Genomic DNA, 13,251 nt, shown 5'->3' with positions numbered 1-13,251 from the left:
CTATTTCCTCCAAGGGCACCCAGCCCTCCCAATGCCGGCAGACTTCCCCACATGGGAATCATTAACAACACTGGAGTTCTTTCCTTATGGTGCTCTTTGTTTATCCTCCAGTCGCGTGTGAGTCAGCCAGATCATGATGTGTAGTGGTTTTGCTTGTGAAATCTTACATAATTCTATCCCTATTGTCAGATTGGGCCAAGCAGTTAGACCATACAGTGCCTTCTCATTGCACAATGTTTGCGAATCAATAAGGAGAAAACCTGAACAATGAGATGACAGTGGCTGGCTAGGCCAGGCCCTACTCAGGCCCCAGTCACCCTGGAGGCCGCCTGCAGTTTCACAGATACAGCCACTTTTAATTCCATGGCTGGCAGGACAGTGAGGCTGGGTGGTGACCTTCCCTCCCCACAGGTTTCACAGCGCTGACATTTAAAAGGCGGGAGGGAGGGAAAGAAAGAACAACAATTCGTACAGAAACTGATCAAATCTTTACTGCATTTGCCCCACGATGGATTCCAACATGCTGGTCCAGAGCGTGGTTAGCTAGACACTTCTCCAACAGGCTTTCCCTTCCCCACCATGTACAGTATTTATTTTGATCCTACTCACTGTCCCGAGTCCAGAGGCAGTTACTAAAGACACTCGATGCAAACAGTGAGTGATTACAACACACGGATGGGGGTGGGCACAATTTCCACGACAGAGTAGATGGGCAGAGGCAAGACGCCCCCTCGATGGCTAATGGCGTCATGTAGCACAAAACCCACAACTGCTCGGTTTTGTTTCATTTTGTCTTTTTAAAAGTCCTGAAAGACGTGGAAACTACTTGTTCCTAGTATTATTTTATATTTTAAATCAATTATCTCTGACCTGATTTAAAACACAGTTATTTGCATACATCTTTGTGCAATGCACCTTAAAGTAATTTGCATGTGTGTGTGCAAGATGAAGATTACAAATATTTGCATAAAAAGGGAAACTGTGCGACTATATGAAGACAACCATCACATTCCACAGCACATCATTGGTTAATTTCTGAATTGTCAAGCATTATTTCAAACAAGAGAGAGTATAACGACACAATCGCCACGACAAAACAATCGTAAGGACAGAACCAAACCCAACTTCGCTAGGAATCATTTTTAAACTTTAGCTTTGTTTCTAACACTTTTCATTAATTGTTATTTTTAAGCTCCAGTAGTGGGATCAGATTTCTGCTGCCTCTGGGCAAACGAGTTATGATCTGATCTCAAGTTCCAAGGGAAATGCTCAGAGTTTTATTTTTCCCCCAGTTGGATAAACAGTACCATGTACATTATCTCTTGTGTTAGAATAGTGTTGTCTTCACATAAGACTCTAGACAATGGTATTAGTCATTCATTTCCTTGAACACAGACACCCTCATGCGTGCTGACAGGTTTATAAGGACACGGTGGCAGCCGTGGGTTCTGGGAGCTGCTAGATGGCCGACTTTGATTTCTTGCAGTCCTGAGTGATGGAGCCCGGGTTCGCCTGGTTATTGTCGGCTTTCTCTCGTCGGTGCTTGGCTTGTCTGAAAGATTAATACGTTAACAAGAGCTGAGGTCTGGAGCTGCACATCTTCAGACATGTTTATTAGCAGATGGCACACAGGATACAAAGGTCACCACAAAAGTGACATTTTAAAGTGAAACAACAATATTTATGCTCAGATAGTCTGCTGATGAGATCATGTGGAAATGGTTTTGATTAAATTAGCTTATAAATGGTTGCCAATCTATAGACAACCTACAATGCCATGTCTGTTTACCGAATGTTTTCTTCTCACGCTCTTCTTACTTTTCAAGATAAATGACCAAATGCTCTTTTGTATGTTCATTTAACTGTAGGATCAGCATATCTACTTTTTCCTTACCAAATTCTGTGTTTTAATTCAGAGGTTTTCTTTCTGTGTGAGTTCTGAGATTGCACCAGCTCTTGTTATGGTTTTGAAAGTGTTTGGGCTCTGTTATGTGAATATAATTGACTTTTCATTTTGCTAGTATAAATTGGGTCTCTAGAGAAACTCCAAACTCAGTCACTTCCATAGCGCCTTATATTCAAATCTCATAAAAAGCCATAAGCTGGCTTTCAGGAATACTGATTATACTTGTATGTTTGCTGCAGTCCCTGGCAGCTCTATTTCTGTGATGGGGTGTGCTAATGTTCCATGCAACAAAATAAAAAACCAAATGCTGAAAAAGAGAGGCAGGGGCTGCTTTCAGTCCCACTTGATTTTCTCTCCGTTGTACTTAGAAGAAATTTAAGTGCAATTTTTTTTTTTTTGGCTCAAAAACTGAGTTGGTGAGAGAATGCTTAACAGTATGCAGTGAAAACAGTCCTCTGTCAGTAGTGCAACTGTCTACAGTCAACAAGGTTGTCAGGGTTTCCCTCTATGCATTGAAATTCGGGGACAATGGCCAACTCACAAGTTAGAATGTCCACAGACATTTTAGAAGAATTGATTTTGACTATACATACAGGAATTGAGGTCTGAAGAACTTTGCAAGATTTAGCCATTGGTGTTTGGATTTTTTGAACCATACAATTATCATGGCTCATCTTTTGCATAGATATGAGAGTAGAAATAGGGGGTTTACTCACTTTTCAAGAGAACCTTTCTCAACATCCACTGTCCCATCGATTGATTCCAGTCCTTGTTCAGAAAACTGTTTCAGGGCACTTAAAGCTGCCTACAAATGAAAACAAACAGAGTCATTCACTGACTTTCACAAAATGAACAGGTGATTGTGGAAGAAAGCCAAGATACAAAGACCATCATTTCCATCAGTGCTTTTACATGCTCTGAAGCAAAATTACATTTGAAGGTTTGCATTATTGTGGAGCATAAGTATACTGGGTGCACATAAATGTATGTATGTGCATGTCCCTGTGCAGGCTTGTGCACCCGTACCCAGAGCTACAAGTGCTCTGATCATTGTCAGGGGACAGGGAAAAGAGCTCAATGGCATGCCCTCCCTTGTTCATAACTTTGCAAGATTGTGAAGTTCCACCTGCAAATAGAGGAACTTAAAATGCTTCAGCCATGATGACTTTGCCTAATTCATCCTCACAAGGCTGAAACCATGTACACTCTCTTCCTTGAAATGCAAGGGCATTGGGTTTTCTACCTTCAGCTCTCTTTTCAATGTTAGTGGACATGGAGCACCAGCCAAGCCACAGGGTGGGGAGCAGGCTTTCATGCTCAGAGTGCAGGGTACCCTGAGAGGAAAAAGACAATCAGACTCCCAGCTCCTGTGGGCTCCGGGGAAGCAGGACTGGCCTAGAAGAGCCTCCAGAGGTGTTGATAGGCCCTCACAGGCGTGGGATGCTGTCGGTGCTGACAGGCTGGTGGAGCCTGGCTGGATAGCTGGGAGGCACCAAAAATGCAACGCTGATAAGATCTACATAACTCGTTGACACTCTTGTGCATGTTCCAAATTGTTAATTCTCGGAGTAAGAATTTGGTTCCTCTTCCCCTCCCCCACTCTGCCTCCTAAGCCCCATTAGAAGGGTTTTGTTGAGTCTGAGGTAGGTGTCAGCAGTCCAGGATGTCTGAGCCTTGGCAAGGCCTGCTGCTTCACACTTGGCGCATCTGGGTTTTCTCAGCTGCCTTTGAAAAAGGAGCTTGCTCACACGTTTCCCAAGGCGTGTGGGTTCTTTGAAATGTCCTTATGTAGAAGTTATTTGGGGATGGGTTAATTGTAAATTAATGGACTGGGTTTTTTTGGAGAGGGAGGAACAGTTTTAGGTTTACAGGAACTGAGCAGATATCTACCCAGTCTCCATGCTCCTCCTGCCATCCCTGTCATCTGTGATGTCTTGCATGCCCAAGGGGTGTGTGCTAATCAGAAAATATCAGTGTATCAGCAAAAGTTCTGATCAGAAAAATCCATACTAGCATTCTTGATCTATTTATTTATTTATTTGTTTGTTTGTTTGTTTATGTTTTTGAGGAGGGGGCAGGGGACTCATGTAGACCAAGCTAGTCTCAAACTCCATATGTAGCCAAGGATCCCCTTGAACTTATGATTTTCATGCCTATAACTGGCAATGCTGGCATTGCAGGTGAGTATGCACTACCATGCCTGGTTTTCTTTGCATTTTGACAAATGCATAATGACATGTATTCACCACTGCAGACTTACACTGAGAAGTTACACTGCTCTAAAAATCCTGAACCTTGCCCATTTATTTCTGCCTCCTTCCCAAGCCCTGACAGCCCCCCCCCCCAACCATCAGTAGCTTCACCTTTTCCTAAATGTCATGAGGTTGGAATGTTCTGCTCTGCAACTGTTTCAGGCTCTTGTATGTCTTCTCAATGCTCATTTCTCTTTGCGGCTGGATAGGGTCCCTTTGCATGTATATGCCACAGTTTACCCTTCCCTTTGGAGAGTCATATGGACTGTTTCTAGTTTGGGGAGATTATGAATAGAATTGCTATAAAGGTCTGTGAAGGTCTCAGTGTAGAACTTAAACATTTGTCTCCCTTTTTAGTTTTTCTCTTTTGTTTGTAAGTCAAAATTTCAATATGCAACCAAAACGGGCAGTTGTCTATTCCCACAGAAGTGTTCCAGGAGCCTCAAGTTTATAAGCTTTCCTGTATAGGCCAGTTCCCATTACTTTCTTTAAAAAAATTAATCATTTTGAATTAAAATATAATTACATCGCTTTCCCTTCTCCAGTACGTCCCAAGTTCCCTACCTCCAATTCCTCTGTGCCCAACCTCTCAAATGGATAGCCTCTTTTTCCTTGACTATTATTGTTACCTAGATCTGTATAAAAACATATGTATAAATACATCAATTCAACCTGATGAGTGTTTGTTGTTCGTATAGATATGGCTTCAGCTCCTATTACCTCTGTACCATGCTTCCTGTTAGTAAAACAACTGGGCACCGTTTCTATAGTTTCAGTATTATAACTTCTTACACTATTTTAGGCCTAAGACGATGTGTGGGTTTTGTTACTGTTGTTTGTTTGTTTATTTATTTGAGATGGGGGTCTTAGATATCTCAGGCTGGCCTTCCAACCTGTGAGATACTCATGGCCTCCTTTGAACTTTCTAATCTTCCTATTAACAGCCTCCTAAGTGCTGGCTTTAAGGGTGTGTAGCATCATGCCCACCCAGCTAGAGTATGTTAATTTTTAGAGAGCTTTGTGTGTGCTTCCCATCTGTCCCAGGAGAAGTTGTGCCTTTGGCAGCAGCAGGAGAATCCTCATGTACTTCTGCATTCCCCCCCCCCCCAACAGAGCTCCTCTGGGTCAGATGAGCACAAGGTGTTGTGACTTCAAGGCCCCACCTTGTCTAAAGTGGGTTTATCTTCACCATTTACCTCTTGTTTTGTTTCCTTTTCAAGACGGGTTTTCTGTGTAGCCCGGGGACTGTCCTGGAACTCACTGTAGACCAGGCTGGCCTCAAACTCAGAGATGTCTCTGACTAGTAAGTGCTGGAATTAAAGTCGTGTGTTACCCCCGCCCCACCCCCACCCCACCCCCACTCCCTGGCTATAATTTACCTCCTTTATTGCACTTGGAGTTAGCGACATGTGGGTGCTTTCAAAACTTAAACTTTAGAGACTCAGATTTGGACAGTTCTCCTCCTGCCTGGAGTGGAAGAATCCAAAGAGGAATCTGACTATCACTTTGACTGGCCTAGAAGACCTTGGAGATCCCATGTAGTCCTGATGTGCTGAGTGGCTATGCTAAGCATAGTCCTGTGGGTATGTGCTCTCCCCTGGGTTTGACCCACCAGTCTGAGCTACTTTATATCTCCTGCATGCCTAAGGGGCATGGAGAGCCAGGCCCATGAACCACCACACTCCAAAGATCAAGCCATGCCGACTTCAAAACACTCCAACTTCGTGGAGCAACCTGATGGATGTAGAGATCTTTGTACATGCAAGGATTTTGAGCAAATCTGTTAATCAGGTACACTCTTGTCGAGAATGCTAATTTTTATCATTTCCTCCAAATGGATGATTTATCATCCATTGCATGCCAGGTAATTTTTGTTTTCAATGTGACCCTGCTGAATGAACATCCTGAGAGTGCCCAGTCTCTCGGTCCTGCTTTACTCACATGAAAATACAAGTTTCTATACTTTATTTAGTTAGGAATAAACCTGGGCCTCACCACACTAGCCATGTGTTCTACCCCACTCTAATGAAAAGAATCACTTACAGGCTAGCTATAGCCTGCTTCCGTTGTTTGGTCTGTTGCTGGCATAGGCTCAGCATTGTCTGGACCCAAGACCCATATGACCTGCTTCTCTGAGCCCAGGACCAAGGCAACGGCCTCTCTCATCAGAATGGAGATACAGAGCAGGTTTAGCGTTTTAACACTTGCAAAATCACACAGAAATGCTATCCTGTGTCATTTAGGTCTTCTGCACCCTGTCATCACTTCAAGAATGTCCTGCAGGCTGGAATGGTGATGTGTTCTTTTGATCCATGCCAAGAACGGTCTTGGTAGTTCAGAGCTCTTGCGTGACTGCTCCCCGCCACAGGTATGCTCACGACTTACAGGTAATATTTCCTTATCTCATCAAAGAGCTCATTCAACCCACAGCTCAATGATAATCCAGAATACAATAGCTTATAAGTAGGAGAGAATTTCTTTCTAATTTACAAAGGGCAAAGACAACAATTTATCATAGCCTTTGTAAACAGTAATAGCTACCATTTGATGAATATCATGAGGCTGCAGTCATAGGATTGTGCCTTTTACCTGCATAATCTCAGGTCTTATTATAGCCACTAAGCTGGCCTTACCCATAAGCAAACGGAGGTGCAGTAAACTGACTCAGGTCACTGAGCCAGCAAGTGCAAGGGCAGAGATGTGAGCCCAAACCAAGTTCTTAGCCACATGACTATTTAGTCTGAACTGTAAACTGCCCACACTCAGTGTTGCTTCCCAAAGCACCATTACCCAGCATCCTTCATCATCCTGCTCATTCTATCCATTGCTTCTCACAATCCTTGCCTGAGCAAAGCTCATACTTAGTTCCAATTCCTAGAAAAGGAATGTATTGCCCAGTGGGTAATTCAGTTCCCTTGCAGTCTCTAGGTTCTTTCTAAAACTGCACATGACACTTCTTCACCATTCACAATTAATACCAAATACCTACAGTTATTATTTTGTCACTTAGAATCACCCAGGGACCACAAATGAGATGACTTATCATTGTGAAGGTAACACATCTTGCTCCCATCACTGGCTGCCTTCTTTATTCTTCAGAAAAACCAACCAACCAACCTTTTCACTTCTTGCCTGTGATTGCCTGCAACAGGGAGAAAGCAGCTTTGGGACTTTGCTGGACTTGTGGGATGTAGACCACTGCAGTCATAAGAGGCCAGGGCTACAAAGCTAAATGGGCAAAGGTTGACTGCAATGTAAAGACAACCAGGCACTCATTCTGTTGAGGGTAGCAGAGTGGAGGTGGGGTGCCACTTCTTACAGTCACTCGCTGTTTCCTTCCTCCTGCAATTATGTGACATTCACTGTGGAATCAGAGCAGAACTTTCCTGTCATCATCCTCATTTTTATTCTATTTATTGATTTATTTTTGAGATAGGGCCTTAGCATTTAGCCCAAGGTAGCCTGAAACTTAGAATCCAGCCCCAGACTGGTCTCAAAGTCTCAGTCGTCTTGACTCAGCATCCCCAGTGCTCAGACATCATACAAGGTTCCGCCCCAGCCCACCCACACCCAACTCATCACCCACTCTTTCCCAAAGACAGACGTTTGCAGATTAAAGAAATCCACGGAAGGAGCTAGGTGAGCTTCTGTTCCTCCAGCCAAATGCCTCTAGAGTCAGACATGAGCATTGTCTGAAAAGCCACACTGCTCTCAGCAAGCCTCAGCTTCATGCTGAGCTCAACAAGCGAAATGAGCCTTGCTATCAGACCAATACTTCAGAGAATAATGGGTAATGATGTGGCTTTATGAAAAAAATACTAAAATTGAACAGTCTATAAACCCATCTAAACACTTCAAAATTTGTTCAGAGGATGATAAAACCAACACAATTCTCATGTTTGAACAATTTCAACTGAAAATATTGCTAACTTAGTGGAAGTAGCTGCTTTTAAAAATTCCAAATACATTATAAGCATGATACACAATACTGGAGGGTGCTTTAAAATGGGGGAGAAAAAGCCACCTTTATTTGGGCTTCATCTTCAAGCCTGATGAAGAAGCCAACTCTAAATGTCTCCTTTACTGAGAGTAAATAGATAACAAGATGCTCTCCTCCCACTGTCTGCAGTCCGCCCTCTCAGCATGAATGATTCGCTACATGATACATGTAAACTAATCTTGGGGAGTCGTGGGAAGAAGGACTCTGGGTCCTTAATGAGGCACATCCTGAGTGATGCTACCCCAAGTTGGGTAACTTCCCACTCAATACGGATTCCAGAATTTCAAAGATACACTAACATAAGGACCAGAACCCTCCATAAGTCTTTGACCATAAACAAATAGACAACTCAATGATTTCATTCCCAAGGTCAGAAAATGTTTTCCTAGTAAATCAAAACAAACACACTCAGCCTCCTCTAATGGATATGACCACAGCCTACCAGCTACACTCTCAAACCTCGGCTTTATGTCAACGAACCTCTTCTGTGACTTAAAAAACAGAAGGAAAGAAAAAGCACATCCAAGGGGTTTACTGCAGCTTTGTTTGAAAGGAAACTGAAAAAATGTTCTCTATTGTTATTCTTGTCTTCTCTGCTCTACGTGTGTGTGTGTGTGTGTGTGTGTGTGTGTGTGTGTGTGTGTGTGTGTGTGTGTTTCCTTTGGAGGAAAGCATCTGCATAGATACTTAGAAATATTTTTGTTCCCAAAATGTTTTACAACTGTTTTACGAGTAAAGCCCCACAATCCTAGAATAGATGTCGCTACCAATTCATGTGTCCCTTGTTTTGGGTGTTGTTATAGCAATGACGGAAACATGATGCCAATGAGATACTTTCCATGCCTACTTGCCAGATGTGTGTGTGTGTGTGTGTGTGTGTGTGTGAGAGAGAGAGAGAGAGAGAGAGAGAGAGAGAGAGAGAGAGAGAGAGTGCGTGTGTGTGTGTGTGTGTGTGTGTCTAGAACACGTTCACATAAAAATGGAATGGAGATGCATCTTTGCAGTCCTTATTGCAATCTATAACTCTGCTCTTGTCAATTAGCAATTAGCAAATATTGTTGACACCAGCTTTTACTCTTCCTGCTTCCTTCTCCAGGGATTAACATGGAATGACAACATAGCAGCATCAGGTCACTTTCTGAGAGACCACAATGGTCTTTACAAAAAAATGTGAATTTTAACTCATCCCTTCTGAAGAGCAGTTGTTTGTGCAGCTTTGAACAAGATGCCCAATGGGTCCTTTTATTTCCTTTGCTTCTGTCACATTGTCCCATATCCCAATTCCCAGAAACAGGATGCTCTGATCAAGTCCATAGTAACCGCACATCTGAATGAGGCTTTCATATTCAAGTAAGCATAGTCTGGGTTTGTTTAGTTTTGCCTTTTCTCCCCAAAGTGCATGCTTCTGGTGAGCTCTTGTAGGGGGTCAGACCTAACTGCTGGATTCTGCTCAGAAAGCCCACAGTTAATTAAATTAGATTCCTGTCAGAAGAAAATGATAGTTTTTTTTTTTTTTTAAGCAAACATCCTCAAGAGAAGACTCCTAATTTCTCATCTAAATAACTGAAATAGACAAACAAAAACAAACCAGAAGTTTCTCCAGGAAACACAGAGTACTGCATGCCATCTCTTTCTGTAAAGCAAGGGAAGGCCGACAGATTTGTGTTTCTTACATATCACACTGAGGTGGGTCCTTCTGTCTTCTCCATTTCAGTTGTGACCTTTGTATTAAAAAGGATTATACTGAGCTTCAGTTAGCACACTTGCTGCCCTGTCTGCCAACGGTTTTGTTCCAGCCTGTGCTTTTCATTCATGCTTCCCCAAGCCTATTAGTTCAGATAATTTCCATAAAATTGGCACTTTATAAGATGGCTTGCCCTTGAAAAAGAGGTATGTCTGCCTGCTAAGATGAAAATTACTTGTTATGGAAAAAAATAATTAGAGGGTAGGTGATCAGAGCCATGCAGATTTTCAATAGTCTCCTAAAACAGGTGTTTGGACTCTAGAATTTGGGGAATTACTTTAAAGATAAGCATTTAAAGTAGAGACTCCACCATCGCCTATATTCTTGTGGTTAGGGTTTTAGAATGGGGAATCTGAGTAGCTTCGTCCTGGACAATGCAGAACCAAGCTTGGAGCAGCACTGACTGACTGAGGAATGTTTTTCATGTGCTCTGAATGAACCTGAGTGATGGAATCCACACTGCCATGTTTTCCACTAATGTTCTCTTTGTTTTCCCAACAATATTCTTCTTTTGTCTTGATTTTATTAATTTTCTTTAGGTATAATTATTATCTCAAGATGCCCTTAATAAAAGGCAAGAGATTAATGATTTGATTAATTGTAATTATTCGATACAAAGTACCCTCCCCCATTTTCTTTTTGTCTGTTGTTATTTTGAGACAGGCTCTCACTATGTAGCCTCCCCTGGATGGCATGGAACTCACTATGTAGACCAGGCTGGCCTTGAACTCTCAAAGATATACCTGTCTCTGCCTTCCTCAGTGCTGGGATCAAAGGTATATGCCACCACACCTGGCTTCATAAAGGGTCATCTCAGGAATCTGCAAGCCACCTCATCCACCAGAGAATCTAAGATGTAGAACCAAAAATTGGCCTAATTTTTTCTTTGCTTATTTGCTTGTTTGAGAAAAGAGCCCCGGGGTTTACCAACTGCCCAGAACCACCAGAGCCAGTTCACATTTTTTCTTTTTTTTTCCTTTTCTTTTTCTTTCTTTCTTTCTTTCTTTCTTTCTTCCTTCCTTCCTTCCTTCCTCTCTTTCTTTCTTTCTTTTTTTCGAGACAGGGTTTCTCTGTGGCTTTGGAGGCTGTCCTGGAACTAGCTCTTGTAGACCAGGCTGGTCTCGAACTCACAGAGATCCTCCAGCCTCTGCTGGGACTAAAGGTGTGTGCCACCACCACCCGGCCACATTTTTTCTTCTGTGTTCAGCCATCCATCAGGACAATGACACACCATGGTAGCTATGGTTCAAGAGGGTCCAGGCAGGCCACATACTGTTGGTAGTAGACTTTGGGTATCACCCACCTGATGCTGTTTTTTCAGACATGCAAAACATAAGAGTTATGTTTTGGGGCCATGACAGCTTCGGCCAAGATCTCAAAGGAAAGCTAAGGCTGCCACGCAGTGTGCTTTGTGACTGTTATCCTCACAGACAGATCCTGACAGAGTGACACAAGGAGCTGTGGGATGAAGCCTACACTGCAGCAATGTGCATTAGAAGCATTTAAAAATGTATATCCTTTTATAAATTTATCCTTTATGAATTTATATACACTCAGTGAGTCCGTGTCTTCTCAAGAGAGACTGCTGAAGAAAGCAAGACCAAGAGTACTCAGATGGATTGCAACCAGCAAAGGGTCGAGGCTGCCTAAGCCTTCAGGTGCCCACCTCCCATCACACCATGCCCTGGGCTCCAGGCTATCCTGTTGGAAGTTCTGAATACTTTTACTATAGGGATGTTTACCCTGTGCCTCTGACCATTGCATCAGGGAGATATGTAACTCTCTCAGCTCAGAATTTTACAGGAGACTTTGGAAGTAGACTTTTGAACAAGACTTACAGACTCCTGGAGACAGACAAAATGCAGTTTGTTCTGTAAGGTAGACATGAACCTTTGGGAGTTTGGGACAGACTGTTATAATTCAAATTGCCCATAAGGGGTGTCCTTAAGAGGTGGGACCTAGTGAGCAGTCCTTGGGTCCTTGCAGGGCGTGCCCCCTTAGGGACTGTGGGACCCTTTCCTCCTCTTCCCTTCTGCTTCCTGGCTATAAAGTGGGCAGTTTGGGTTTACCTATGCTTCTATTGTGACATGCTGCCTTGCCATAAGCCCCAAACATGAGGCCTAATGAACAATGGGCTGAAAGATCCAAAACTATGAACCCAAATATATCTTCTTTCTTTCTAGGTTGATTGTTACAATGACAGAAAAGTAATGAACACAGTGTCTGTCAGGTCTAGACTAAGATATCAGCTTTATTGTGGATCATCTATGTATCCTTGTACAAATTACCATCTCCTTATCTGCAAATTGGAGTCTACAACTCCTGTTTGAAAAGTTAGTGCACAGACTCTCTAGTGATGTTTAAATAAATAAGAGTATGGACTACACATTTTTTTTCAGTCGTGTGTGTGTGTGTGTGTGTGTGTGTGTGTGTGTGTGTGTGTGTGTGTGTGTGTATCTGTTGTGGTCCCCATAGAAATCTAAATGCCTGGTTCCCAGTTAGTGGAACTATTTGGGAAGAGTTAGGAAATGTGTCCTTGTTGGTGTGTCATTGGGGATGAGCTCTAAGGTTTCAAAATCCCACGCCAGGCCCTGTCTGTCTCTGTTTCTCTGTCTCTGTCTCTCTCTCTCTGCTTGCAGCCTCTGGATCAGGTTGTAAAGCTCTTAGCTACTGCTTCAGCACCTGCCTGCTTCCCACCATGTTGGTTATGTACTAACCCTATGAAACTGTAGCCTATATGTAGTGTTCAATTGGTTGGTCTCCTAAGCCCTAGGAGTCCTATGGTAGCAGAACCATGCTGCCCATGACCCCATAGTACCTGTATTTTACTTCACTGGTGAAAAGGGCCTTGCAGGTGGATGAGTTAACCTTGAAACCAGATGCTTAGCTTGAATTATGCAGCCAAGCCAAATCTGGTCACAGGAGTACTTCAAATTAGAGAGCCATTCCCAGCTGTGGTTAGGCAGGGGCAGGGATTGGAGGAGGTGACATCATGAGCTATACATGCAAAGGAAAGACCATGAACCAAGAAATGCAGGCAGCTTCTAGAAGCTAAGGTGACAAAGAAATAGATTCACTGTAGCCTACGGAAGGTATATAATCTATAAGGTACAACAGCCACAAAAGGTCCTTTAAAGGGGGCTGCAAATCATGCTGGTGCCAGATTCTCTTCCGGGCCAAGGTGGGTGCTGAATCCAAGAAGGAGACCATGACAGCCTAAGATGCTGGCATAGAAGGAGTTTGGGGCCTGAAAGAGAATAGAGCAACAGTGCTCAATCCCTACAAGCCAGACCTCAAACCAATGTTGACGTCACAATCAAGTCACTCTTCACCTCAGTCCTTTAATAGC

At 43.1% G+C, this 13,251-nt stretch overlaps 1 protein-coding gene across 1 annotated transcript in view; it reads right to left on the bottom strand.

The window, feature by feature from the left end:
- Positions 1-465: 465 nt before the first annotated feature.
- Stau2 (staufen double-stranded RNA binding protein 2) overlaps positions 466-13,251 on the bottom strand; it is a 236,767-nt gene continuing 223,981 nt past the window's right edge. The window contains exons 11-12 of the mRNA XM_035440003.1: positions 2,623-2,711; positions 466-1,552 (exon numbers count right to left, since the gene is read on the bottom strand). Of these exons, the coding sequence (XP_035295894.1) occupies positions 1,459-1,552; positions 2,623-2,711 (183 nt within the window). The 3' untranslated portion in view covers positions 466-1,458. The remainder of the gene's footprint in view (positions 1,553-2,622; positions 2,712-13,251) is intronic.

This window comes from Cricetulus griseus, chromosome 2, assembly GCF_003668045.3.
Source record: "Cricetulus griseus strain 17A/GY chromosome 2, alternate assembly CriGri-PICRH-1.0, whole genome shotgun sequence".
NCBI classification, from domain to species: domain Eukaryota; kingdom Metazoa; phylum Chordata; class Mammalia; order Rodentia; family Cricetidae; genus Cricetulus; species Cricetulus griseus.
The sequence above is the reverse complement of the archived record's forward strand: the minus strand, read 5'-3'. Positions and strand labels throughout refer to the sequence as shown.